The sequence below is a fragment of the Lupinus angustifolius genome, chromosome LG09 (genome assembly GCF_001865875.1).
Source record: "Lupinus angustifolius cultivar Tanjil chromosome LG09, LupAngTanjil_v1.0, whole genome shotgun sequence".
Classification (NCBI taxonomy): Eukaryota; Viridiplantae; Streptophyta; class Magnoliopsida; order Fabales; family Fabaceae; genus Lupinus; species Lupinus angustifolius.
The window spans coordinates 14,455,797-14,483,742 of record NC_032017.1 but is presented as its reverse complement, the minus strand read 5'-3'; the positions used below and the strand labels follow the sequence as shown (position 1 = coordinate 14,483,742).

Here is a 27,946-nt window from a genome sequence, read left to right as displayed (position 1 = left end):
TTTATTAATCCTTAAACTTCAAGTATTAATAAAATTGGTCCATGTCTTAACTTCATGTTATGTATGGGCAAATCCAGCTGTTTATTTTGCTCAAATCTACACTGTTAGATACTTATATTATTTTCCTACTAACATAACTTTTGCATGTATGGTTTTCTCTTACTTTTATGAAAAAGGAGCTTGCTAGCTTTAAATCATTTATAGTTTCGGCTCTAACAACAGCAGTTCGATAAATGGGTCATACTGTTGCAGAATTCATATAGTTTCAGCTCTCAGGCTGTTTTTGGCCTTTTGCTATAAGGCTCAATTTGAGATTCTTCAAATATCTTCAGGGGAGAAACATTGATCAGAAAATGTGGTTGAGAAGGTCAAATAAGATCCTATACTGAAAGGTACCCAAGAAAAGAATACATGTCTTCACCAAGTTATGTGATTTCTAAGCCAGATATCAGAAGCAAAGTATATTTAACCTTGCTTGCCCTTCTCCCAAAGAGTAGTCCACCATGACTAATAAACCAAAGAAAGTTTCCTTTCTAAGGTTTCTTCTATTTCAAATAAGTAACTGAAGAATTCATGTTATATGACCAAAGCATAACACTAGGAAAAAGGAAACCTGAGAACAGAATAGTCATTGTAGAATGGAGAATTTAGTAAAGCAAATGAGGTTAGTTATTCTAGCTTTTCACCCTAGAAACCTTGTATGGTAAACATGAATTGCAATTCCATGCTAGTTGTGTATTTGTCTGAAGTTTCAATTGAAATCTTAATAAAGATAGAGGTTTTTGTTTTCATACTATATTTACCATGTGACTGCCACCAAGATTACATTAGTTATGTTATTAAGGTTTGTTGGTCTTATCAACAAGATTACTATACATGATATTATCTTCATTTCTCTTTTATACAATCTCATCAGATGTATTTGATAACTGCATAATCTAGTACAACTATTATTTCATCTTTTGCATAAATCAACTAAAGGTCCCCATAATTATCATTTGTCTATGGTGTACACTTTTGTTAGGATGAAATTTACTGATGAGGAAGAGAACAAAGCAGATTTTGGTGGAAGTAGGGATCAGAAAATACCAATACAGAAAACTCAATCTTTCAAAGGTATTTGTCTTATATAATTGGTGATATGATGAAACCAATAACCATCACAACGAACATAAAAAGAGAGGGAATAAGAAAAGAAAACCATAACTTCATTGAGGCTATTCTTTTTCTGTTTTTCTCTGTTTTTGGCTAAAAACACAATGATGCAATTTGTTAACGAACTCTGGTGACAATTTTCATCAGAGAAGAAAAAGTCCCTGAATTGGTTCCAGAAACAGTTTGCAAGGAATGTGGGCAGTGATTATGACTCCATAGAAATGGATCATGCTATTGCAGTAGCTGCTGCTGCATATGCAATTAAATCAAAAGAGGTATCAGAACAAAACAAGAAGAGTGAGACCCTTGAGGTCTTATTGAAAAGAACCAAAAGCAAGGTGGATGCAACAAATTCTCCAATTTCCCTACTTGGTAGTACATCCAAGTTATTCTTAGGTAAAAATGAGAGCATAAACTTCACACATTAAACAATATACTTTCTAAAGAAAAAATTATACTGTATTTAACTGTGTCTGCAATCATATGTAGGTTCATTTAGATCACCCGATGATCATGGAAACATGGTGCCAATAACCTCAGTTACAGATGAAAAGAAGCCTGAAAAGGCCATTACCCCAGCACTATCAATGAAGAAGGCATCAACTTTCCCTGATAAAAAGACTCTAAGCTTTGGAGACAAGAAAACTGATGATAAAAAAACCAAGACGCCTGCTCCAAAAGTTCATCCACCACCACCACCACCACCGCTGCCGCCAATCAGGAGGCAGACTTCAACCAAGATTGTCCCTGTAAGACCACCAACAGGCACCAAGAAACAGAATCCAACAGGACCAGGCATTGGAGAGACAAATGCAGATGAATGGGAGAGAACTGAGCTTGAAAATATCAGAGAAAGGTATTTAGAAGTACATTTTCAAATCAGGATTAGAATAAATAAATACTGGTTGTCCCTTGATTCTTATACTGAATGCAGTTTATATACTAACAAGAAAAGAAATTGTCAGGTTCAACAAGTTGAAGGAGACAATAAATTCATGGGAAAACAAGAAGAAAAGTAAAGCCAGACGCAAGCTAGATAACGAAGAGGTTTGACTCATTCATTCTTTATACCTAATTGAAATTAGACTTGATTAAGTTTTCGAGGATTCTACTGTATTTTAAGAGCATAGTATATCATAAGTTTAAGCATGTAAATAATGCAAGATTTTAATTTGCATTAAGCAATTACAAGTGAGTCCCACATTTTTTCCACCTAAGACCAAAAACAGATCATTGGATCAACAGAGGTTCAATCGCATTACAATCACTTGAGTAAACAGCTGAAACTGCAGAAATATTACTATGAAGTGCCTAATCACGAACTTCTGAAACTGCAGAGTGAACTTGAGAGGAGAAGGTTGATAGCATTGGAGCAATTTCGAATCAAGATTATGTATATAGGTCAGATTGCAGGAGGTGCGAGAACCCAGGCTGAAGAAACGCAAAAAAAAGAAGAGCTAAAAGCAAAAGAGAAGGCAAATGAAATTAGAACAACAGGCAAGCTTCCAGGGATTTTTTCCTGCTTCTGAGATCACCAATTATGTGACATCACTCGGTTTGGGGAACAAACAAAAATGCAAATGTTTCATAGTTCTTTCTATAATCACTCAGTCCTCATTTGCAGTTAAACAATACATCTTCCAATACGAATTGGAAAAAAAGAAGAAAAAAACTGTAAACTTGAACAGAGACATAAGTTACTTGTGTGAAACTGTAAATAAGTCTTCCGGCTTTGTTGCTCTAGTTTTGGTACAATTACCAGTTCAAGGTGCCAACTACATAACACATCACAGACATCAAAAGTTACCCAATAATTATCATCAGAGTGGTATTAGTTTCATATAGTGAAAATAATATGATAAGGAATTCATGCAATCTAGAGCTTAAATTAAGCTACGAAATGAAGCTCTGGCTATTTTTCCAAACCATTTCGGTAATGAACCCAAAAAAGCATAAGCCAGCACATGTTAGTGCTGGTCTAAGTCATGCCTGCAATTACTGAATTACATATATAACATGAAAGCTATTTTCTACAAGTAAACAAATAATCATTGAGAATAAGAAATTTTCACCATGTAAAACTTGTACTTTGTACAATAGTTAATCACCTCAGGTATACATTTAAAAATAAATCACCTCAGGTACAAAAATTATTAAAACCCAAACTGCAACTGCCAAAAAATGAAGTTCCACTCATCATATTCAACTCAAAGCTGATATGAAAATAGAATAACAATGACAAAAGAAAAGGAACCATGAAGCTATAAAAACCTTAACCAGAAATTACCAACAATTAGAACAAACAACCATCCACATTTAGTTAATTTGCATAAGTTGGAACTGTCAAAGTGTGGCTACATCTGAAGACGTTATTTCTCTTATCAGCCTCTGAATTGTAGGGTATGCAAAATACAGTATGAGGAATGATGGGATAGCAAAAAGAATAGTGATTAGCAAGTAAAGAACTAAAATAATAGCACTGCAGGGAACCACAAAATAGGCAATCAGAAGGAAAATGATAACCAAAGGAAACTTTGATGTAAAGTGAACGAAGAAATTCAAAGATTTATGAAGGGAAAAATGGTGTCTCGAACCATCACCGCCACCAACATCCCCATTAGATTCCCCCGATCCAGAATCACTTGTTGAAGCCCTTCTAAGGTTGCAATTAGTAGCTTGACTTCCCAGAAAGTTGCTCTTGGGAGACCATATTTGTTGGCTGTCCGCACAAGTGGAAACAACCTTTTGCCTATCACCACTCCGGCACTCAACCATCCAAAGAAGGAAGAAGTTCTTGCAAGGATATTTAAGATTTCCTTTATAAACCAGCCGGAATGATAATAGATGGCACCATGGACATGAAATGAAGAACGGAACCTTGACTTGTTGAGTAGGAAATTTCAGCACAGCCCACTGAAGTCCTAGGACGCAATTTTTACAGAGGGTGTGGCCACACCATAAGACATAAGGCACATTCTCAACCACGTTGAAAGATTCCCAACATATTGGGCATTCCAGTACTTCATCTCTGCCGGCATTAGAACAGACCTCATCATCGGAACCTTCGGCACAAGTTTTACTTAGGTCTCCGGAGCTTCTTTTCCTAATGCTTGAAATGGCATTTGATGCAAAACTCCACATCATGAAAGATGAACAAGCTTACAATGCAAAGGCGGTAATCAATGAAACATTAGTATACAAGCCATTGTCCAACAAAATAATCACTCTTCCATGAAACTGAGCCACAGCCTTTACTCTTCCCCTCTTGACTATCAAACGACTTCAATCTAAAAAAAACTGCAAGAAAATAAACCCTCTTGACTTTGGTGCTAGACGACTTTAGAAAATACAATCAAGGACATCTTAAGTTCACATACAAAAGGAAAAATTAACAAGTTTTCGAACTTCTGTCAATGCATATATATCAACTTATAAACAGTACATCTAATACAACAAATCTATTAAGCATCATCTAACATCCAAGACAAGAAGACCCGTTTTTAGAACCAGAAGATTCTGTAACAGAATTGAAAGGCTGTAAATTTCCATGTACTCTAAAGGGCATTATTACTTTATTAGCAAGAAAATACAAAATATGGGGGAAATGTTAGTGCACCTTTTAGTAATACCGTTTTTGCCATTCCTAAGAACTAAAAAGCATAATCTGTAAATAAATTTATCATATCATAGATATTCGATAAAGTTTTAAGTTGGTTGTCGACTCCCCATCAGGCCATCACAACTTTCACCTTTTAGTTGGACTCACGTAGGCAGGTTTTATAATTTGTAAAGAAATATATTGTTAAAATTTATTCTGAAAAAACTTATTTGTATTGATGATGAGTGGCATATAATGACATAGAGTTTATCAAAAGCCGAAAAATACAAATGAGTTATACTGGTTGTGACTTGTGAGATGTGTGGTCAGCAGGAAGAATCAAACACCAACCACCATACTTCAAAACCATAATCATGTCAGTCTTCAAATTACATGTTAGGTTTTTACTTTCACAATGAGCAAAATTATTGTGGTTGATCAACACAACAGCTTTTAACTCGTTATTATTCAGCAAAGAACAATCTCATTTCTAACACTCAATGAGTAAGCCAAAGTTAAAAGCAATGCAAGACATGTGAATATCATCATTCCAAAGCAATTAAAACATGAAATAACAATACATATTACATAACACCTCCGTTACTATTTATTTATCCATTTTGGAAGGGGAAAAATTATTCCTATTTATCTGGCGTTGTTATTTTACATATTTACTCATGCTTTAATGATTCCCATAAGCGGTGGAAAAATTAATGAAAAAGAGAAATTGTATTAAGAAAAAACACAGTAAATGTAATCTAAATAGAAATAAAGGCAGTAACAGAATATAAAATAAATAAAATATTGAAATGAATAAATATTCTAATTAGACGAAGTGAATCGAGATTGCATAGGTATAAACGCAAATTGAAAGAAAAATGGCTCACCTTTAACGTTAAGGGTAGGATTTGGGAGGGAACGAAATATGAAATTCGCGATGAATGAGTAAAATGGAGGAATCTGGAAAGGGGAAGAAAGAGAAGAGATCGATTGAGGAAGATCGCGCTTCTCTTTCTCTTTCTCTTTCTCTTTCTCTTTCTCTTTTCTGCTGTTGTGAATTACATGAAGTAGCCAAAGGATGAAGGAGCAGGTAAATATATACCAGGAGGAAGTACCGATGGCAAAAATATCTTGCCGGTACCTAAAATATTAATAAATCTTTTGATATATACATATTATTAGACTTTCAACTTGAGTTTAGTAAAATTATATAAAACAATAATTTTTTAAAATTATACAACTCATGCATAATTATATAATATTATACTGCCTAATCTTGTATAAGATATAATATTATATAATATTACATGTATCTCTCTTACAAGGATACTCAGTGTAATATACGTATATAATTAGCGATAATTTGTGTAGGTTAAAAAAAAAAGTAATGTTTTACATAATTTCAGTAAAGGTATCAGTATAATTTACTCTATTATATACTAGCGTGTTGACATGTACTCTCGTGCTTGTCAACTCGTTTTCCTATCGTTTGTAATGTATAGTTTGTATTTTATAAATTCAAATATAATTTTTTGCGTTAAATTTACGGTTGAATTTATTCAATTAGTCTAATATTCTATTTTTTAAATACACTTTTAAAATAAGAAGATAATAAGGATAAAATAAGAAAATAATATTATATGGTTTTTTTGGTAGAAATAAAAAGATATTGTGGGCAAAATAGGAAAACACAAATTACACCATGATGGATGATTATTTTGTGTTTTCTCTTTATTAATAGTATAGATATTAATTAGGGTTGTTAAGATGTATCAAATTGTTTTCATAAAAGATAATATTGTGTAGTTAAATATTTGGGCAAAAAACTCACATTATATTATTATATTATGCTCAACAATTTCATTTAAGGATATTCTAGAAAATTTATATTATTTTAATTTCAAAACATTTTTATTGTATTTTATCTCTCTTCACATCTAATCTCACTCATTAATTACTTAATCTTTCTTGTTCAAATACAATTCACTTCTTCCTCATATGACAAATGCACCATGCATAGTAGTAAGAAGAAGTTAGTTTAGTTGTGTAAAATTCTATTAGATCTTATAAAAACTAAAAAAATTAATGGTTTAATTCCTAAGAGCAACTTATGTTGATAGAGATAGTCATATACTCTGAAAGAAATTACTTCTTCCCATCATCTATAACACTCTCATAATTTATACACTTCCTTTCATCTCCACTATTTTTCCAACTTTTTCTCCTCAAAGTAATAAGTTCCTTAGTTAGCTTATATATTGTAGGTTATTTAAAAACCTATGATCCATGATTTTCTAAGAGCCAGTTCTTATAGCAACTTGTTAGAAACTAGGGATGTCAAAAAAAACCAAGGATACTCGTGAAAATATTCGCAATAATAGTTTATGGGCGGAAGCGAGTTTTGTAATACTCGCCTCGTGGGTACCGCAAATTTATATATTTAGTTTTTAGTTTAATTTATATATATATTTATTATTATTTTAAAATTATATATCATGTACTTTATTATTATTTCATAATAAATTACACATATTTGACTATGATAATAAATTTATCATATAAATATCATATTATTCATGTAACAATTATTTTTATATATTGATTATTACAAATTATAAAATATATAATTAAAATTAAAAATTTATTGGGTACCCTACAAATACCCGTTACCCACACGAGTACCCGCAAATATTGCAGATTTGGGCACGTGAAAGCACTACCCACGCCTGCCCGTGCTCGTTGTCATCCCTACTAAGAACAATATAGTTCATCCAAGTGTTAAGGATATTATAATCAATCTATTTTTTATTATTAATAAAGGATACAAAGAAATGATAGTAACAAAGGAGTATGTAAGTAAAAAATCTCAGCAAATCTAATGTTGAATTTTTAAATTAAGAGATTTAATGTAAGATCTTTTTTATCGGAACTTGAATAGTCTATTGAAACTTTCTTTTAAAAGTTTTCTCTAGCCATATTAACATTGTATTACGCATGCTCTAATTTAACAAGGGTGCTGATAGTGCTACTAATTTATTTATTTTAGTGTAACATATGTGCAAAGATTTATATCCAATTAGTGTACATATTTTTCTCAATTTTTTTGTAAAAGTGCTGATATAATTAAAGTAGACTAGCGAATTTGTAAAATGCATGAGTAATTTTAGGAACTCAATTCCTTGACATTTATACACACCTTTCAATTAAGTTTAGCTTATATGTAGAAGACAATAAAAGTACTACGTGCATATACAATTCCTATGCACATCCATAATAGTATCTCCATGAATCTTCTCATACACAAACTAACAAATATTCACAAAAACTTCAAACAATAATAAGTTGAACACGTAATTTATTAAACAAACCTCATTATTTCAAACGATCGAAAACTTTTAACTCATAATATTAATTAACCAGAGTCATGAGCAGATTAGACAAACCCTAATACAAAGTCACAGGGTGGAATACTAGAACTCCATTATTCGAAATACAAATAACAATATAACGATTAATGTGTCACAAATTAATGTTTACACATAAGTATCTATATATGGACTATGGCCCTTACAACATCAATATTATATATATATATATTATGGGCTTACCCCTTTCACATTAGGCACTTTGAGTAATAGTTGCTTAATTTCCATAACCATAATTACCACCTCCTGAACGGCCATCACGACCATGATTTCCACCTCCGGAATGATTATCACCACCATATCCCCCTCTTCCTTCGGAACGATCATCACGCTCATTGCCATAACCACTATTAGAACGGACATTCCCATATCCATCACCATAACCTCCATCGTTACGAGCACCATCACCATATCCACAACTTGAACGACCATCACTAGCACCATACATACCACTAGAGCGATCATTACCGTAACCACCACCACCACCAGAATGTCCATGTCCACTCTTAGAACGTTCATTATCCCCTTGGTATCCACTTCCAAATTGGCTATCACTAAACCCACCACTCGATCGACCATCACCACCATATCCACCACCATATCCACCACCAGAGTTGCCATATCCACTATCAGAATGTTTTTCACTATTCCCATACCCAACACCAGAACGTCCACTTCCATATCCACCTTCATAGCTATCATTACTCCCATAACCACTACTTGAATGAACACCACCACCATAACCTGCACCACCTACACCAGAATGGCCATGACCACCTGAATTGATATCACCTCCATAACCCACACCACCATCAGAATGGCCATGGCCAGTCTGACCATGACCATGTCCACTCTGACTATGGCCATGGCCAGTCTGACCATGACCAACTGAATGGCTAGTATTGTGGCCATGCCCAGTGGTCTCAATCTGGTGCAAGTAGTCAGCAGCTTTGTCAGCATACTTACCAAGGCCTTTAGTCTCATCAAACCTTCCATAATCAGCAGCTGCATCTAGAAGATCACCAGCAGCATCAGCCACCTTGGCCCTATCCATATTGTTAGACTTGAAACCTGACCTTGCTGCATCAGCCACCATCTTTGCATCAGACAACAGCTCGCTACGTGAATAACGTTGCTGCTGTTGCTGTCCTCCTTCACTACCATGGGATCTGTATGAGTTCTCAGAATCCATATTGATATATATTGTTTGTAGAATTGTTTAGCACTCTAGGTAGTTAGTGTTATTTAGGTTTGGTTAAGTGGGGTTGGGTATTTGAAGAAGAAACTTTGCTAAATTAAGAAGTGTGAAAGTTGTGGTTGAAATGAAGATAGATGATAATGTAGGGAGTATAGTATGCATTTGACCCCGATTTGCATGGGAATTAACTTGATGCTCAACTTTAGTGAATGTCAATACTGTCTACCACAAGCATATGAGGAAGGGGATTGATCCCTTGTTCTTTGATTCCTTGTCGAGGAATGTTTTTTTATCCCTTTGGTGAAATGAAAAATTTAGGTGAGGTAGAGTATTCATTTTTTGTGCTTAAACTATACATTAATGTTTAATGATATAAAAGTTAATTAAAAATTATAACTATTTAGAGTGTCATTATATATGTAAAGTAATTACACATTTTCGTTGTTCATGTTTTCAATAGACAATAACTTAGTCCCTAAACTTCAATTATTATTTTAGTTCTCAACTTTTAAAATATATATGCATATCAGACCCTATATTATCTGTCTATTAACATTAAGAGAATGACAGACATATCATGTTAACCGTGTCGTCACATGTGGTGACTCCACACTATAAAATATCTGATGGAATAAAGTTTATTGAATAAAGTTTATTGAATAAAGCTTTTTTCATGGAGACATTACATGAGTATAACATCAAACATTTGGATGAAGTTAACGTGTTGATATTAGATATTGTTCCTAAGCTAATTAGAATATTATTTTTTGATATTATCTGTCGTTTCTAGTAAATGATATATAATTAGATTAAAATATTAGTCGGTCTATATGGATTTTGTATCTACATGTTCCATATTAAAGAATTTAATTTATTTCTTGACATTCTTTTGATCTTTTTAAAATTGAGATCCATCTCTAGTCACCGATTGGAATATTCTTGATATACATAAAAAATAAAATAAAAATTAAGATCCATTCATTGGCAAAAGTTTCAATCAAGTCCATAACTGTAACAAAATGCTTGGAGAAATATCAGTAGTTTTGAGTAAAGCCAGTTGAATTGTTTCCAGAAAGAATCCAATTTCCATATACAAAAATAGAGTTCTATAAAAATGTTGTCGGTCATTTCCATATGTTAAATATAAAAATATTAAATATGTAAAACTATACAAACATTTTTCCCCAAAACATTTAATTTATCACAGGTAAATTGTCTTTGATTCCATTAGTAAACTCAGCCACAAGCATATCACTATAATAAAAGCAATGCCAACTTAACTAACAAACACGTTATGGGCAACTTTAGCAAACAAAAAACTATAGAAAAAAACTTCAAAAATTAGAGTAAAGACCTACTTTCGTTATTTAAATTTTTTTTCATATATTAACTTGGTTTCTAAAAAATTAAAAAACTCAAAATAGTCCATAAAAAATCAAATATGGCCAGATTAGTCATTTTATCATTTTTTATGATCCCTTATAGGAAGACTATTTTGGCCAACATTCACGATCTTTGAGTATTAGTACACAAAATTTACAAGTGGCCATTCACTCTAAATTTTTAGCATCATATCACCCGGAATTGGCAAGAGCTGATTGCAATACATCTTCAAGATACTTCTCAGCAGCAGCATATTGCCTTTTCTTATCCTCAATTGCTAACGCAGCCAAAGCTTTGTCCTGGACAATCCATTCAACAAACAGAATGTATAAAAGAATAAACACAACACCTTTCTATAATACTCCAAAACTATAGCAAACAAAAAGCATGTGGAACATGAAATACCGGAGGTAAATCTTGGTAGCTCCTTAGAGTATCAAGGATGGGCTTAGTTTTCTTCTCTAGATCCTTTCTATGTTCAGCCATTTCGACCAACTCCCTATGGCTGACCTCTGGGGCATAACCTGCATGTTTGAGCACGGCCTGCACCAAATGTTGTTCGGCATGTAATCAGTAGTATAAAAACACAATAACAATTGTAAAGATTGGTTAAAGTCGCATAATGCAATATCACTACACCCTCGGTGATTCGTCCCGGTATCATGTAGATCATATGGCGATAAACTGGACTTAACCCTTAAAATTATGATAATAATATTCATGATTGCGATTTAGACAGTAATGTTAAAAGTTAATGGCGATTTACAATTACAATTTCCTAACTCTATGGTCTATACAAATATATGTATGCAATCTTTAATTGCAGACACAGTATTAATGGACATGCTATGTACTCTTTACTGGATAAGCAAAACAAATTATAATCCCAGCTAAAATTGATTGTCAACAGTTTCAGCTGTTGCAAGCAAAAATGAAGTCAGACCTTACTCTTATTAATTTTTAACAAAGTGGGAGAAAAAGCCATTTTTCTTCTCAGCATGAGTATACTGGAAAAAGGCAAAAATATAAAAATCTCAAATCAACTTAGATTGTCATAAATCACCTTAGAAAGATAATGAAAGCATTAACTGCAGCTACCAGTAATAGTACCATCGTACAATGACAAACTTAAGCTCATTAGTTGATCACATTTCCTAGTTTGTTATGCTTTTGTAACATCCTCCGAGAAATAGCAATCAGAACCACTGAACAACTAATCCCATGAGTTAATGTCATCTTTGAGGTTAAGAATCTTGACTAACCCTAAAAGATCTTCAAATATTTAAAATATCTATTTCTATGGTGAAGAAGATGTCAAGATCAACAACAAAAACAAAAAACTTGAGGACCAATTTGCTTGGATGTGGACTGTGGAGGAACTGATGCAGGACAAAGAAAACTCAATACTGACCATATATACAAATGGGTTGATAATATTCACATCATTGTAGCATGGTATTGTTGCAATGTAATTTCTTTAAATACTTTTATAGTTTCTTTTGTTGAAGTTACTTTAGACTGAAAGAATCAGATCTATTCTAAGGCATTTTAAACATTTAAATTAAGCTTTTTTATGCTATATAGTTTCATGGATTTAAAAAGAGATTATTCACTTTTCCCTCTTCAGCTGTTTTTTATCTCCTTGCCATCCTTTTCTATAAATAGATCTCTTGAAACCGAAGATTTAACCATAGGATTTTTTATCCAACATCAAATACATTCAGCCATTTTCCCTATCAATTCCAAATATACCTCCCAAATCCTCATCATGAAGAATTAATTTATGGAGATAGGGAAAAACAATTTACCTTGAAGTTAGCACATTGCTGCAAGTACTGCCTTTCTTTTGCAGCCATTACTTGCAAGTTTGTCTTCCAATTTTCAATCTGAACCTCGCATGGAGCTACCTCATCTTCTAATTGAGCAAGTGTTCTGCACAGAATTGTTTGATATAAAATAAGCAACAACAAAAGAGCATCCATCTTCTGCTCAGAGCCAAAATGTTTCCTTCAGGTCCACATACAAGCTTGAAATGAACGGCACTTGCCTAAAAGCACATAATTCATTTGAAAACATACCTTTTTAGATAAGTTAGCCTAGCTATAGCCTTTCTAGTGAAATCAAGGAGAACCTTGGACTCTTTCTGCACCTTTGCTCTTTTCTCCTCTACACCAGTCTTCCTCAAGGAAATATCACCCATCGCTACAAGAAAGCTAAACACAACTTACAATGCTCAAACTTTGATGCAGAAAAAGCACACCGAAGAAAATATTCGAACTCAAAATTCACATTGGTGAAAGCAAAACCCACCTACTCAGTTCGGTGTCTCTTATATTCAACAAGTTGGCCACATTTGCAAGAACTTGTGCTGATGCAACCACATTTGAGGGCAAACTCTCCCGGGCCAAACCCACATTCTCCAGAACCTCTCTAATCCTAGCAGCTAAAACAACAAAACACAAGACATAGCTTTAGTTCATGAAGATCCCCTAATCTTAAGCAAACACCCTTTTAACAAACAACATATATCCATTAAAACCAGACACCCCAAACCTCCAACATTTTTTGGGTCAGAAATATGATATTTTGCGAGTTGATTTTTGAAGGGAACTGGAAAGCACCTTATGAGTGTATTTCACGACTCCAAACCTTTTACTTCCTTCTATTAGAATCCAAAAAACAACTCGCTAACAGTCCCTAAGTAGACTCTATCAACCTCACCAAAGTCGGGAAGAATCACCTCTTGCTTTCTATTTTATTTTATTTCTATTCACAAAACTCGAACCCAATACGATGCTTAAGGGAAAGCAAGCTCTCTACCACTCGGCATATATCATGTAAGGATCTATTTGCGGGTTGAGTTTCGAAGGGAAATAAAGGGAAAATGAAGGCCTCAAATCATCTCACAAGTGTATTTCACACTTCCAAATCTTCCATTTCCCTCATTTCTCCTTCAATACCCAACTCACAAACCAACCGGAAAAAAGAAAATCCATTGAAGTCATTCAAAGGGTAAAATTCTCTCAAAACCTATTTTCCATTCATAACTCACAAACTCAAAACCTTCATTTAAGGGAACAGAGCTAATATATAAATTGGTAAAGCATAAAAAGGAAGTGAACCTTGAGAACGGTACTCAGAAGCTTTTTGACGGAAATCACGAGCAACGAGACGTGCGGCTTCATCTTTGGCCTTAGAAACAGTTAAGAGATTGTGCAAGTATGCTACACTTCGAGGTGTGTATTCAAACTCTGGTACAGATTTTCCGGCAGCTTCAAATGTCTTCGCTAACCATTCCTTCACTTCTCCGATCCGAGACGCATCGGAAATGCTCTTTGATTCTGTTAACATTGGATCTAGATCGTTCATTTTCGTTCCAGTGTCAAGAACTGTGTGTATGTTTGCAATGTTGGTTGAAGAAAGAGAAAGGTGGGGTGGATTTTCAAATGTTGGATTTTTGTTGCATGTTTAACTATGGTGGTTTCTAAAAATTGAACAAAGTCTATTTGATTTGAAATTTTAAAACTCGACTTATGAGAAATAGATTCGATTTGTTCTATTTATTTTTGTACTAAAAATGATTTAATTAAATATTCTCTCCATTATTTAGAGAGTATTAACTTATTGGAAATGAAAATCATGAACTCAAAAAATATTAGTTTTTTACAAAAAAATGTGAAGACTAATAGAAAAAAAAAAGCTTTATATTGTCATGTTTTATTAAGTATGTCATTATACCGTTGGTAGAGTTAATAAAGATATTATAAAATTAAACCAAATTATATATATATATATATATATATATATATATATATATATATATATATATATATATATATATATATATATATATATATATGAAGATATAGGGTGAGTTGAGTATTTCAAGTGTGAATGAATATGACTTAGCTCATGGAATAATGTTATAGTCCATTGATGAAGATCTCCCCAATATATGGTGTCAAGTCAATGGTTCAACGACTAAACCAAGTATTGAAGCAATAAGTAGTCGATAGATACAAATCTCTGCGTCAAAAGTCTTCTCGATGATAGATCAATATGGCATGTTCCGTTGATGAAAGGATAGACCAATGATCGTAAAAGTAGATAGAGAGTTGAGCTCTAGTGTATCCAAAACTCAAAGCGGAGTAACTCACACTTGATGGGAATATATTGGGTATTCAAAGAGTGAATGAAGAAGCCACACATTGTGCAAAAGTGGATGAATTAAAGAACATGTATACGAATGGACTCATAGACTTGATGCCTCAAGGTTTTCAATCAAGATATGTTATCAAACTCACTTATATATTTCTTTCACTTAGTTCATAGAAGAATATTATAGTCTATACATGAAGTCCTAACAAGTGGTACCATAGCCGATGGTTTGACGATTCAACCGAGTATTGGTGCGATAAGTAGTCCATAGAGATAAGGAATGAAGATATGTTGTCCACTGCTTATTGAATTCACTTAATCACACATACTACTTATCAAGTTTTTCGTTAAAGACTTGTAGACTTTAATATAAAAAGTGATAAGAAAATAAGGATCCTAGATAACTATTATCTGCATGTATGCTTAATTTGTGGAATAAGTGGTAAAGGTTCACCGGTCTGCATTGCTCTACACTATGCTGCCACCAGCAAAGGTCGGTTGAAGACTGCTGAAAAACTCATGTCCCATGATGCCAAGATTAATATGAAGGACAAGGTTGTTAGCATGGACGTATTTGATATATTTGTGTGTAACTCCAGTTTCAATATCCCCTCTCTTCATTATCACATTGTTAAAGATTACATGTATACTAATTTATATTTGGATTTTACTATGCTCAGGTTTGCTGCAATCCATTGCATTGAGCAGCCAGCACTGAGAATTCAGAGCTGTGTGAACTTCTAATTGAAGAAGGAGCAGAATTTTATGCTGTTGATAGAGCTGGTCAAACTACTCTGATGAATGCTGCTATTTGGTATAACATAGAGGTGTGATTATTTATTGTATCTAGGTGTGTGTAACTGTAAAAATATGTGGAGTATCTTAGTTTCAGAGTTGGATTCATTAGTAATTGTGTAATTAATATAAGTAGGATAGATTGAATATGATGACAAAATGCTTTGGCAGTTTTGTTATTGGAGTCTCCTAATTTTAGAGCAATTTACATAAGTCCCAGATCTTAGATTTGTGTCCTTGTTTGATTTACAGGTAGCCCTCCTTCTGATAAGACATACAGAAGTAAGATTATAATTTCCTAAGCAAATTGTGTGAGGCATCAAAGAAAAATTCTATGGGGAGAGTTTTTTTGTTTAACCAAGGATATCCCTCACCCTATGGATAAGGAACTAAATATCTTTTGGGGTATATGGTTGTCTTTCCCAATAAGTATCACTCTCAGGAACAAACCTTAGACATTTTTGTCATTCTGTGGATCGAATAAGACCTTACGCTACTAGATCAATGTTATATTTATGGGGAGAGTTTGTGTTGGTGTATGTTTGGACTAGAGTGTGTATGACCATTAGGATCATTCAACAGCCAGTACAGCATATTCACAAAATTAGTCTTGCATTTCTCATCTATTTGTGCAAGCAATATTTCAGCCCACTACAATTCTACAAATACTTCAGACACTTGAAAGAAATTAGTCTGCATTTGGGGAAGTTAGTATTTCTTAGAGAAACTTATATGAACCTAAAAAGTGTTTCCATTTAAATCTAGAAGTACCTTTTAAAATTACAAAGTGGCTGAATTTTATATGTAACAAAAAATGTTAAGTGATATTTTTAGTCAATGATAAAGTACATTTTCTTTATGAATATAAGATTAGAACATATTAAGTGCAGGGTGAATGAAACCTAGAAAGTTGCCAACTACCACTCACCACTGCCAGAGCAATCAATCATTATTCAATTCACTATTTGTCTTGAACTTCTCATTAAAGAAAGAAAAAAAATCTCTGACAGCTCAACTCAACTCAACAACATCTCAACTCAACTCAACAACATCTCAACTTTCCTTTGACCTTTAAAGCTAAAGATCTCATCTATGAACTACCAACACCAGCTTGAAACCTCTGAAAGGCAAAGGAGAAAGCATCTAACTGCACCAGAAACCATGTCTGAAGTTCCTCCTATTCATGTAGCTCTCTTGCCAAGTGCTGGCATGGGCCATCTCACACCATTTCTGAGACTTGCTGCCATGCTTGTCCACCACAATTGTCATGTCACTCTTATCACCACTCATCCCACAGTCTCAAAATCTGAATCAGACCAAATCTCTAAGTTCCACTCTTCATTCCCTCAAGTCAACCAACTCCACTTTCACCTTCTCCCTCCTTCTGATGCTTCTGCTACCAAAGCTGACCCTTTTTTCCTCAGATTTGAAGCCATTCGTAGCTCCTCTCACCTTCTACCTTCTCTGCTTTCTTCAGTTTCACCACCCTTGTCTTCTTTTGTCTATGACATGACCCTTATTTCACCTCTTCTTCCAGTTGCTGACTCACTTGGTGTCCCTCACTACATCTTGTTCACTTCTTCAGCTACTATGCTATCTTTCTTCTCCTACTTCCCTACTGTTTCTGCATCATTACCTACACTTAATGATGTTGAGATTCCAGGGGTTTCATCCATACCAAGATCATCAATACCTCCAATGCTTCTTGTCCCTAATAGTTTGTTTGGTAATATTTTTAATGAAGATGGTCCTAAGCTCACAAAACTGCATGGTGTTTTGATAAATACATTTGAAGAACTGGAAGCACAGTCTCTGGAGGCTCTTAATGGTGGCAAGATGGTGAAAGAATTACCACCAGTTTATGCAGTTGGTCCTTTTGTGCCTGGTGAGTTTGAAAAGGAAGATCAAAGGGGAGCACCATTGAAGTGGCTTGATGATAAGGCTAAAGGGTCTGTGGTGTATGTTACCTTTGGAAGTAGAACAGCAATGGGAAGGGACCAGATGAGAGAGATAGGAGAAGGTTTGGTGAGAAGTGGAAGCATGTTTTTGTGGGTGGTAAAGGGTAAAAAAGTTGATAGGGAAGAAGAGGAAGAAGGGTTAGAAGGGTTGTTGGGGCTTGAGCTTGTGGAGAAAATAAAGGAGAGGGGGTTGGTGGTGAAAGAATGGGTGGACCAAAGGGAGATTTTGGATCATGAAGCTGTGGGAGGGTTTGTGAGTCATTGTGGTTGGAACTCAGTAGTAGAGGCAGCATGGTATGGTGTCCCAATAATGGGGTGGCCTCTAGGTGGAGATCAGAAGATAAATGCTGAGGTTGTGTCCAACAAAGGGTGGGGTGTGTGGAATAAGGATTGGGGTTGGGAAGGTGAAAATGTGGTGAAAGGAGAGGAAATTGGAGAGGCCATAAGAGAGATGATGAATGATGAATCTCTGAGAATCAAAGCTGCAGAAGTTAAAGAAGCTGCTAGGAAGGCCATTAGTGTTGGTGGGCGGGGTGAAGTTACTCTTCAGAAGCTCATTGAAAAATGGAACAAGTTTTAACAACAATTAAGAGTGTTGTTGTGTTCAATTGGGAGGTAGTTTCTTTGTATGTTCAATTTGCATTAATAATGAATGTGTTCCTGTGACCACTATAAAAGGATATGTAGTTGTTCTGATGGATAATTACATGGTGCAATCACTACTTGTCTCATCTTTCTTGTTCACAATTTGAATATACCTGATTAACAACATTTCAGTATGCTTCATTTATTATTCAGCTGATGCTTAAAGCTCAAGAAGAAAAGATAGGCATATTTGTTCATCCAGACCCCAAGAAACAGTTTTGGAAAGCTACCCCCATAAATATAACAGACACAGATTAATTAAACATAAGTACATAACAAAGAAACAAGTCCAAAAATGGAGTCATCAAACAATCTATTGTTGCCATCCAGTCATATACAGGAAAGCACCAAACACAGCCGAGGCATAGAACCTTTGCTTCTTTGCAAAAGCAAAAACTATGCAATTCCCTAAGGCAGACTCATGACTTGCAAAGATCCCAAACAACCTATTCCAAAGGATCTTCCCTGCCAAGCCATTAAAAATAGTTCAGGCCCAATTTCCAAATTTGAACCACACAAGGCGCATATCAGGGGATAAAGCAGGTAAAGGTATGCACTTCTACAGCATGGAGTGTGGTAGAGAGCTGAAGATCAATTCTTCAAGGAATCCAAGTTTTTTGACCTGCAGTTGGTATCAAAAGCATATACATTGGGTATATTCAGACTGAACTTTAAGTTGCCAACAGAACAAGACAGTTGAATCCAGTGTTCATGTTTTCTTCCTATTACATCTTAATTACCCACATTAGACACATCCTCTATCCTTGCAAGCTTATCTGAGAGAAAATAAACATCATTATTTCATATTTAGAATCTTCCGGTGCCAAAATGGATATTCAATGCAAAGGAAATCTTTCATGATTCAACCCATAGCATTAAACAACCCACTTTTCCTCACTCGTTTCAGGGACTACAACATCTTCCCTCATTGTACTTGCAAAGCTCTTTCCAACTGGTGCCCCAGCCTGTGCAAATAGCTCAACCACTGCAGGCAGCATTCCATAGTACTTCTTCAACTCATTTACCAAAGGCTCCCCATGTTTCTGATCTCGAACGTGAAAGACATATACCGGCGGCACCAAATCATTAATTGTAGCCTCCTGCCATGCATGCTGCCCATCCCTCATCTGGTGTTTGTAAGCTTGACAATTTCGTACTCTATGACCTTTAGGACCCACTTGTACCTCTGGACAGTATCCACAAGTTTGGACAGCATACTTCTCCATAAGTTTCGAAGCTCCTGAGCACATTTTCTCCCAAGCTTGCATGCCTCGAACAGCAATAGCTGCATAGAAGACAAAATCAATTAAACAATAAAGGACAATGGACAGATGTGACTATTAACACTTAGAAAGAGTGTGGGAGAAGACAAAAGTGTTTGTAAATGTAGTCATGAACCTTGGATATCATCAGAATGCAGCTCCATAGAATTAGTGACTTCATGTAATCTCTTTTTCTTATGCCAAAACCCACATGTATCTATATCTTTGCCAAGAGAAGCTTCTTTTGGAAATCTTTTCTCAAAATCAATTACCCTACCAGCGACACAGTAAACAGGGAAGGTCCTTCGCCTGGTTGGGTACTCAGGTATGTCAAAACCTGCCTGGACACACAATTCAACAATTGCGGGAATTCGGTCCACTTTAAGCATTTCTTTATGTGAAACAGCCCTCCCTATTCTGTCATACAGATGAAATGACTCTACTAGCGGCAGAACATGTTCAATACCTCCTTTGACCCAACTATGTTCCTTGCTTGACAGACTTCCTTTAACATCACATGTTCTAATTTTATGTGGTGGATGACCAACATGAACTTCTCTACATAAGCTGCAAAGCATCCAGAACCTCAAATAATATACAAAGTGACAAGATATGTTTACACTATTCACTTAGGATAGCTATTTTTTGCATTGAGTAATCCTCTAATGAAATATGCTAAAAGCTCAAACAACCATAATGAAGAACAAGTTGTGAGTCTGTGGTGTTACCTGCATGTATAGATAGCAGTATACTTGACAAGTGTTGAAACAGTGGATAATAGCTCCGATCTGGCAGCATAAACTTGACGAGCAATAGGAACTAACTGCTGAACCAACAGGCCATTTTCAGGAGGCTCTAATATAATCTCATGCACGTTTTGTATCTCCTTTTTCTTTAGTCTAGCTTGGCGCTTTAGCTCATTAAAACTTGTCACTAGTGGTTTCCTCTCAGACTTGTTGAGCTTTTTAGGCAATTCATTGCAAGAGGACACAGTCGAGTGCAAAACATTGAAATGCGTATTTACACCACTGAGTTGTGCAGCAGGAACTAGTATAACTTTCTCTAGGAGCTTACCAGCCGTTCGAAAGTGTCTTGACAGCATTATTGCTCATCCAAAGAGGCATATTACGCTAAAAATATTCTTAGACAAATTTGTATATACAAGATAATGTATCACAACATGCTTGGAGTCTCGGAGGACACTGCAACAAGAGGTAACTAAAATTAAAAATTAAGATAAGTGCCATGACAATTTTTTATTTGATGAAATTAAATGAAAGCTCTTTTATTTTAAAAACTGCTCCTTGAAAAAATAATTAGGCTCGGGAGTCTAATATGCATAGATTAATGAACACTGCCCAAAGAGAAAGACTTGCATAACAGACACTGACTTTGAGAAAAAACTGAAAACAAGACTTTGAGTGTGAAACATATATGATTAAGAGCCTTAGTGCTAGCTTTCCAATGTGAAAAAAAGAGTGCAAGACTTCGAGTTGTCTATGTTATGACCAGTGTTGTAAAAACCGGTTCGTACCGGTGAAACGGACCCAATACTGGTACGGTTCAATAATTATATCGGTCATGCAATCATACAAGTTAAAACCGGTCATACCGTCCAGTTTTCAATTGAACCATATCGGTAATGCCGGCTGGTTTTTTTTTTAAATTAATTTTTTAATGAAAATAAAAAAATATTAGTTTTTTATTGATTTTTCAACATTAATGTTAATAAATTATATCTAATTTCACCGGTATACAGTTTAATTAGTGAAACATCGACTGAACCACTATATCACTGCCATATCAATACCTGGCCGGTTTGATAACCATTACGGTATTAATACCAATTCTTATGACTATAATTGTAACGGCTTCCAATACTGAAACAAGCACGAAAATGAACAAATACACAAACCAATTTCCTCAGATATCATGGCTTTAAGATGTTTAAACATTTCAACCCCATAGACCCAGAAACAGGTGTACAACCACATGCAATGCAATGTAAGCAAGGACACCAAAAAGCCATAAAAAATGAAATCTAATATAAAAAATCAAGATAAAATGAAACAAAACTAGCATGCATTCATATATATAGTGACTACAGCTCTTTCTAGCATTTTATCAAACAAGTTGTGAGCAATCAAGTAAGTAAGCATACTTTGTGGAGACTAGGTACAGCACCTTCCTTCTTCAAAATAAGTGATTGATGCTTTTTGAGTGCAGAAAAGATAAAAAATTTATGATTGGGACGCAATGGATGAGTGAAGTTTAAGTAACTGCTGCACGGTGGAACTCTTTATTTCATTTTCCAACAAAGACAAAGGTTTCAGATATCATGGACAAACAGCGCCGAACCAAGTTTACAGGCGGGAATTTTGTTTTGTTGGGTTAGGGCCTAAAACCCATATATATTATTAGAGGGTGATTGGATTTTCATCAATTTCAATTTTGGATTATATTGTAATATAATTAGTTTTTTGTTTGAATAAATTTGCTAAATTTTTTTTTTTACCATGTTTGGTTTATGTAAAACAAAATTGCTTCCATGGTGAAAAAAAGTGTTTTTATACAATAAATTATAAGTATTGTATGAAGTTGAATATATATTTAACTATAATAGGTGAAGTAAGAAAGTAATAGTGGTTTTCATTAGAACTATGAAAAGCGAGTTTTTTCTTTTAGGTTTAGGTGTGAACAAACAAATCTAGGCTGGGCCAAATATTTAATTTTAAGTTTGTCGTGGAGCCTAGTCCATGTTTACACTATTCAAAACGATACAATACAATCATGATATACTGTGAGTATATGACTGACATTGATGGAGTACAATTGTTATATGCATTTGTGTTGTTTTGATACTATAGTTTATGGAAAATTTACACTAGCAGCTTGGATATCCTTATTGAAAATTTAGGTTGGGAGACAAGATTACAGTTTAGTTGTGAATCTAGCCCACAAAAGATTTATTAGCTATGATTTAGAGAAATCCCTTGTTAGTCTATTTGACTGATTTTTGTATCAAATGATATTTAGTTTGTAGTTCTTATTTAAATAGTTTAACACACTTACTAGGATAAAGGTTTGGTGTTATTATAATTTCTTATTTGAACTTCTAATATTCTTTAATATCCAAGAGATGAGTCTTTTGCATATTAAATTGTTGGGTATTCAAATGTGAATCAAGAAGTCTCACATTGTGCAAAAGTGGATGAGTTAAAGAACATATAAGTGGATGGACCCATAGACCTAATTGTGAAGAACGTCTTTGCTCCTGACCTTGACAAAGTTTTGATAAAGACACAAACATCACCAAAAAGAAGAAAATGAAGATTACTTATGAAGACCAAGAAGATTAAAGCTTTAAGACAATTAGTCTAAGTCTAAATATGTACTTTTATCCTATACTCTTTAATATACTAAAGTAGTAATGCTTAAAATATTTTAAAAGGAATTGAAACACTTCAAGTTTTAAATGAAAACATTTCTCAAAATATTGTGTAACAAGTTACTGAAATTTGAGTAACAAGTTACATGAGTGAGAATTAATTATCCAACAATATTTAAATTGGAGTAACCGATTACTCAAATTTGAGTAACCGATTACTCTAAGTGAATTTTAATTCACTTTTGGACAGAAAGTTTGAGTAACCGATTACTCAAGTGAGTAACCGATTACTCAATGTAATTTTTCAAAATGTCACGTTTGGATAACCGATTACTCACTTGCTGTAATCGGTTACTGAGAGCTGTTACATTAGTTTTTCAGATTTGAAACTCAAGGGTTTTCATCCCAAACGAAATGCCTTCATTCCAAACAATTCCTACTCTTTCATAATGGTACAATGACTGATTGGAAAACATATTTAAAGGCTTTAGAACTCACAATGAAAACAACTCTTTCATAATGCTTTCACACTTTTCTCATAACTTTCCTACACTTTTCTGAAATAGTTTTCTGCACTTCTAGCAACTTGAACTCAAACTTTCAAAGCTATTTTTTTTAGTTGTTGAAGTAAAGTGTTTTAAAGTTTTGTAAAACTTAAAGAGCATTATTTACTAAGTATACAAAAGAGTTGATTGGATTGCAAGTGTTATTATATTTTATACTTGTAAAGGCGATCCAAGCCATCATTCAAATTCTTCATTCATTGTAATTACTTTCTATCACGAGGTGTGAATAGAAAGGGGATAAAGTAAATTCTTCATTCATTGTAATAACTTTCTTTCACGGGGTGTGAATAGAAAGGGGATAGAGTTACTTGGAAAGGTGTTTTCCAATGCGATAAGTATTAGTGAGTTTGTAAGATACATAGAGATCTTAGGGTGAGATATTATAATTACAACTCATAATATTTAGTGGAAAATCTCTTTTGGTGCAAGAGTACTAGACGTAGCCTTCGGTGGACAAGAAGATGAACCAGTATAAAATCCTAGTGTACTCTCTTCTCCCTTACCTCTTTGATTTATTCTTGTTTATTTTCTACAATATTATCCGCTGCACTTTAACTCTTCATTTTGCAGAAAAAGTGGTCATAATTTCTAGTCAACTAATTCACCTCCCCCCTCGAAGTTTGGGAACTTGTTCCTAGACCTAAAAATAGGCATGCTATTGGAACTCGGTGGGTATTTAGAAATAAATCTAATAAAAATGGTATTATAGTTAGAAATAAAGCTAGACTAGTAGCCCAAGGATATAACCAGGAAGAATGTATCGATTTTGATGAAACTTTTGCTCCGGTTGCTAGACTTGAAGCTATTAGGCTATTACTTGCATATGCTTGCTCTTTGAATTTTCAGTTATATAAAATGGATGTAAAGAATGTTTTCCTCAACAGCTACATTCAAGAAGAAGTGTTTGTTGAATAACCTCCTGGTTTTGAAGATTACAAACATCCTTCTTATGTTTACAAATTAAAGAAAACTCTCTATGGCTTAAAGCAAGCTTCTCGTGCATGGTATGATCGTCTAACTAAATTTCTACTTGAAAAAGGTTTCAACAAAGGAAAGGTCAACACTAATCTCTTCATAAAGAAAGTAAATCATCAAACTCTACTTGTTCAAATTTATGTAGATGATATTATTTTCGGTTCTACTAATGATTTGTTATATAGTGATTTTGGCAATATGATGCAAGAAAAGTTTGAAATGTCTATGATGGGGAAGTTAAATTAGTTCCTTGGATTACAAATCAAACAACTTGACAATGACATTTTTGTAAGTCAATCCAAATACTGCAAAGATTTGCTAAAAAAATTGACATGGATAGATGCAAGCAAATAGCTACTCTTATGGGATCTGGAACTTACATCGATACGGATGAAGCAGGAAAATCCATCGAGATATCAAAGTATCGATGTATGATTGGATCTCTTTTATACTTGACTATCACTAGACCTGATATCAGGTTTAGTGTGTGTTTGTATGCTTGCTATCAATCCAAAACAAAAGAATCACACTTAGTTGTTGTTAAGAGAATCATGAAATATCTTTAAGGCACAACTAATGTTGGTCTGTGGTATCCAAAAGAAAGTATATGTGACTTGGTTGGATATGCAGATTTAGATTTTGCAGGATGCAAAACTGAGAGGAAAAGTACAAGTGGTACTTGTCATATTTTAGGGAATGGTTTAGTTTCTTGGTCATGTAAGAAACAAGCATGTGTAGTCTTAAGCACTGCTGAAGCTGAATATATTGTAGCAGGTAGTTGTTGTACCCAAGTGTTGTGGCTTAAGCAACAATTACGAGATTATGGTTTAGATTTGGGTTGCACTCCTCTAAAATGTGACAATACTAGTGCAATAAAATTCACAAAGAATTTGGTTATGCATTCAAGAATCAAACACATTGATATAAGACATCACTTCCTTTGGGACCATGTCCAAAAGAAGGATGTGTTTGTAGAATTTGTTGATACTCATAACCAACTAGCAGATATATTCACTAAACATTTGGCAAAAGAACCTTTCTATAAAATTAGACGAGAATTAGACATTCTTGATGAAACATATTTAACTTAAATGGCTATATATGTTTATAGGTATGCTTCATTATATCTATTTCATGTCCACTTGAACTTAAATGTATTTATTAATATTTAAAAATCTCAATTTTTGGGTTAAAAATCATTTTCATAGCTTAATTTTGTCTAAAAGTAAGTTTTTATGGGGTCAGTAATCGATTGCACTGGAGAGTAACCGATTACTGGGTGGAATAGCGTATTTCAGTAAGTGATTACCCAAAGTGAGTAATCGATTACTCTCAGTTGTTGTTTGAAAATTTTAAATTTTTTAATTTGAGTAACCGATTACTCAAAGTGAGTAATCGATTACTCTGTGTTGTTATATATATATTTTCTGCATTTTTAAACTTTTTCAAACTCATCTTCCTCACTCAACTTGTGCTCTATCTTGCTCAACCCTCTCAAAATCTAAAATCTTCGTTTTTGATCTGTTTTAAGTAATTTTTATGTCTATTCTTATCACATTTTCACTCCTAAACACTTCAAAACCTTCATTTTCATGTTTAGTAACCTAAATAAAAAATACCAAAATCTCCAAAACATCAAAACCTAAACCTTCAAAACCGAAAATCCATGGCTTCCTCTTCAAAAATCAAGAAGCAGTGCACCTCCATGACTCAAAAGAGGCAAGGAACTACTTCTATGGAGTCCAACCCTCTGGATTTGGCAGGGCTTCTAGATAATGAGGAACAACACAAAGTGTTTGAAGAAAACTTTCATTGACGCATCATTTTCACTCCAAAATTTGGTAATGTTGGAAATTTTGAGTTCGAAGATTTTCTTTTCCCTTATTTTTTGCGTCAACAAAACCTTTTTGATTTTTGTTGTGAGACAAATGAAATTTATCCATAACTTATGCGAGTATTTTACTGTAACTTGAACTTTCAGAAAAATCGTCTTACTTCCTATGTCAAAGGAAAAAACATTGTTTTGGATCTTAAAACCTTTAGTTCATTGTTATGTAACATACCCTCTCAAGTTAGCATAATGGATTACGGCCTTGTGTGTGAATGGGATAATTATGATCAGAATGATTTTTATCATTCTTTATGTAGACTTTCAAAAAGAGAAATAGAAATACGTAAACAACAGGGTTTTGGCAAGACCGTCAAAAACCGAGACATCCTATCTGTTGGATATCTCAAGCTTGAGGACCGTTTGCTTCATTATTTTTTGAGCTATGTCATCTTACCAAAATTTTCAAATCATTCTCAAATAAGTGACATAGAACTCCAATTGATGTATGCTTTAAAGTTTAACATCAAGATCAATTGGGCTCTAATGATAATGAGACAAATGTGGACTGTTAGAGGTACTCAAAGTCCTTTGCCATATGCAATCTTCATAACCAACATTCTTCAACATTTCGGTGTTTCTACAAATAGTGAAACAAAGGTGCCTCTGAATCTTCGAGAAAGCCAAATTGATGTGGAAGTGATCCACAAAATGGGTTTCACCCAAGACCCTCGAACCCGCACCTATAAACATAGAACCGATAAACCGATTGTTGATGTTGATCCATCTGAACCTGAACCTCCTAATCCTCTTGAACCACAATCGTCCGAGTTTCATGCTCAATCGTCCTCATCTACTGCCATGCCTATGAACCAAATGATTATGGATGGGTTATTTTCTCTCCGAGGCTACATCACTAACCGGATGGATGCTCTCGACTCTCAGAATCAACAAATCCAATATGAACTTCATTGCCTCTCCTTTAGGATGGATATCATGGATATTAATGAAGACAATTCAGAGCCTGAGTCTTAGAATATCTGTTGTTAGGATTTTATGGTTGTATTATTTTCAAAATTCGGACAAATTTTTAATTCTGCTTATTTATTATTTTTAAGTTATTGTTGTATATTCCTAGACAAATTACTTTATGATGTTTTGTGCTTTATTGTTCCATTCATGGATACATGTTTGAAACATCTTATTTATGCACTGCAATACTTGCTTATCTATATCTTGATCCATACATGAGTATATGATATCAAATTGATATATCTTGATTATATAAGTATATGTATGTTATATATATTGTGCTAGAATCTCTTTACTTTTCTACTTTTTGATGAAGTCAAAAGGGGGAGAAAAGTTGGAGGAAGTGTATTTTTTTGTAAAATTATTTCAAGCACATTACTTCAAAAGAAATGGGGAACATACAAAATAGGGGGAGCATACTCAAGTCAAACTGTTGCTCTCAAGAAAACTACACTGTCAAGAAGATATTGGTTTGTCATCATCAAAAAGGGGGAGATTGTGAAGAAGATCTTTGCTCCTGACCTTGACAATATTTTGATGAAGACACCAACATCACCAAAAATAAGAAAATGAAGATTAC

The 27,946-nt window shown here is 34.2% G+C and overlaps 6 protein-coding genes across 10 annotated transcripts; 2 read left to right on the top strand and 4 right to left on the bottom strand.

The window, feature by feature from the left end:
• Positions 99 to 16,378, bottom strand: LOC109356601. 3 transcript variants are annotated; one of them, XR_002108761.1, is made up of 2 exons: positions 5,641 to 5,857; positions 99 to 613 (listed from the first exon to the last, which is right to left on the bottom strand). XR_002108761.1 is itself a non-coding variant. In XM_019600003.1 (2 exons), exon 2 carries the CDS (start codon positions 4,297 to 4,299, stop codon positions 3,499 to 3,501), a length of 801 nt encoding a protein of 266 aa, XP_019455548.1. In that variant the 5' UTR covers positions 4,300 to 4,452; positions 16,368 to 16,378; the 3' UTR covers positions 2,750 to 3,498. The 3 variants fall into 3 exon arrangements, 2 of the variants coding, with proteins under 2 accessions (XP_019455548.1, XP_019455547.1); XM_019600003.1 differs by lacking the exons at positions 99 to 613; positions 5,641 to 5,857 and adding exons at positions 2,750 to 4,452; positions 16,368 to 16,378; XM_019600002.1 differs by lacking the exon at positions 99 to 613 and adding an exon at positions 2,750 to 4,452 and having other exon boundaries at positions 5,641 to 5,852.
• Positions 524 to 2,808, top strand: LOC109356598 (uncharacterized protein DDB_G0284459). Its single transcript, XM_019599999.1, has 6 exons — positions 524 to 664; positions 1,025 to 1,116; positions 1,303 to 1,551; positions 1,645 to 2,011; positions 2,121 to 2,202; positions 2,493 to 2,808. The coding sequence occupies exons 1-6, from the start codon at positions 639 to 641 to the stop codon at positions 2,682 to 2,684; spliced, it is 1,008 nt and encodes a 335-aa protein (XP_019455544.1). The 5' UTR covers positions 524 to 638; the 3' UTR covers positions 2,685 to 2,808.
• On the bottom strand, positions 8,137 to 9,630 carry LOC109356599 (glycine-rich protein DOT1-like). Its single transcript, XM_019600000.1, has 2 exons — positions 8,980 to 9,630; positions 8,137 to 8,922 (listed from the first exon to the last, which is right to left on the bottom strand). Exons 1-2 carry the CDS (start codon positions 9,368 to 9,370, stop codon positions 8,396 to 8,398), a joined length of 918 nt encoding a protein of 305 aa, XP_019455545.1. The 5' UTR covers positions 9,371 to 9,630; the 3' UTR covers positions 8,137 to 8,395.
• LOC109356600 (AUGMIN subunit 1-like) lies at positions 10,907 to 14,254 on the bottom strand. Its single transcript, XM_019600001.1, has 6 exons — positions 13,882 to 14,254; positions 13,070 to 13,202; positions 12,838 to 12,972; positions 12,568 to 12,691; positions 11,165 to 11,302; positions 10,907 to 11,058 (listed from the first exon to the last, which is right to left on the bottom strand). The coding sequence occupies exons 1-6, from the start codon at positions 14,126 to 14,128 to the stop codon at positions 10,951 to 10,953; spliced, it is 885 nt and encodes a 294-aa protein (XP_019455546.1). The 5' UTR covers positions 14,129 to 14,254; the 3' UTR covers positions 10,907 to 10,950.
• Positions 16,629 to 18,412, top strand: LOC109356596 (UDP-glycosyltransferase 13-like). The gene has a single exon (XM_019599995.1). The coding sequence runs from the start codon at positions 16,805 to 16,807 to the stop codon at positions 18,248 to 18,250; it is 1,446 nt and encodes a 481-aa protein (XP_019455540.1). The 5' UTR covers positions 16,629 to 16,804; the 3' UTR covers positions 18,251 to 18,412.
• LOC109356597 (APO protein 3, mitochondrial-like) lies at positions 18,557 to 21,927 on the bottom strand. 3 transcript variants are annotated; one of them, XM_019599996.1, is made up of 4 exons: positions 21,739 to 21,927; positions 20,306 to 20,779; positions 19,714 to 20,144; positions 18,557 to 19,600 (listed from the first exon to the last, which is right to left on the bottom strand). In XM_019599996.1, the coding sequence occupies exons 2-4, from the start codon at positions 20,677 to 20,679 to the stop codon at positions 19,191 to 19,193; spliced, it is 1,215 nt and encodes a 404-aa protein (XP_019455541.1). In that variant the 5' UTR covers positions 20,680 to 20,779; positions 21,739 to 21,927; the 3' UTR covers positions 18,557 to 19,190. The 3 variants fall into 3 exon arrangements, with proteins under 3 accessions (XP_019455541.1, XP_019455543.1, XP_019455542.1); XM_019599998.1 differs by having other exon boundaries at positions 20,306 to 20,707; XM_019599997.1 differs by lacking the exon at positions 21,739 to 21,927 and adding an exon at positions 20,780 to 20,829 and having other exon boundaries at positions 20,306 to 20,745.

What these genes read in the sequence shown, in the direction of transcription:
- LOC109356599 (XM_019600000.1), bottom strand. Translation starts at nt 9,370, where the DNA reads ATGGATTCTGAGAACTCATACAGATCCCATGGTAGTGAAGGAGGACAG. An exon ending in CCATTCTGATGGTGGTGTGG is followed by an intron (nt 8,923 to 8,979) that starts GTTATGGAGGTG and finishes TAGGTGGTGCAG; the next exon opens with GTTATGGTGGTGGTGTTCAT.
- LOC109356598 (XM_019599999.1), top strand. Translation starts at nt 639, where the DNA reads ATGGAGAATTTAGTAAAGCAAATGAG. An exon ending in AATTTAGTAAAGCAAATGAG is followed by an intron (nt 665 to 1,024) that starts GTTAGTTATTCT and finishes CACTTTTGTTAG; the next exon opens with GATGAAATTTACTGATGAGG. An exon ending in TACATCCAAGTTATTCTTAG is followed by an intron (nt 1,552 to 1,644) that starts GTAAAAATGAGA and finishes AATCATATGTAG; the next exon opens with GTTCATTTAGATCACCCGAT.
- LOC109356597 (XM_019599996.1), bottom strand. Translation starts at nt 20,679, where the DNA reads ATGCTGTCAAGACACTTTCGAACGGCTGGTAAGCTCCTAGAGAAAGTT. An exon ending in ACTGCTATCTATACATGCAG is followed by an intron (nt 20,145 to 20,305) that starts GTAACACCACAG and finishes GATGCTTTGCAG; the next exon opens with CTTATGTAGAGAAGTTCATG. An exon ending in GCATTCTGATGATATCCAAG is followed by an intron (nt 19,601 to 19,713) that starts GTTCATGACTAC and finishes TCTTCTATGCAG; the next exon opens with CTATTGCTGTTCGAGGCATG.
- LOC109356596 (XM_019599995.1), top strand. Translation starts at nt 16,805, where the DNA reads ATGAACTACCAACACCAGCTTGAAACCTCTGAAAGGCAAAGGAGAAAG.
- LOC109356600 (XM_019600001.1), bottom strand. Translation starts at nt 14,128, where the DNA reads ATGAACGATCTAGATCCAATGTTAACAGAATCAAAGAGCATTTCCGAT. An exon ending in TTCTGAGTACCGTTCTCAAG is followed by an intron (nt 13,203 to 13,881) that starts GTTCACTTCCTT and finishes TTGTTGTTTTAG; the next exon opens with CTGCTAGGATTAGAGAGGTT. An exon ending in AGAGACACCGAACTGAGTAG is followed by an intron (nt 12,973 to 13,069) that starts GTGGGTTTTGCT and finishes AGTTGTGTTTAG; the next exon opens with CTTTCTTGTAGCGATGGGTG.
- LOC109356601 (XM_019600003.1), bottom strand. Translation starts at nt 4,299, where the DNA reads ATGATGTGGAGTTTTGCATCAAATGCCATTTCAAGCATTAGGAAAAGA.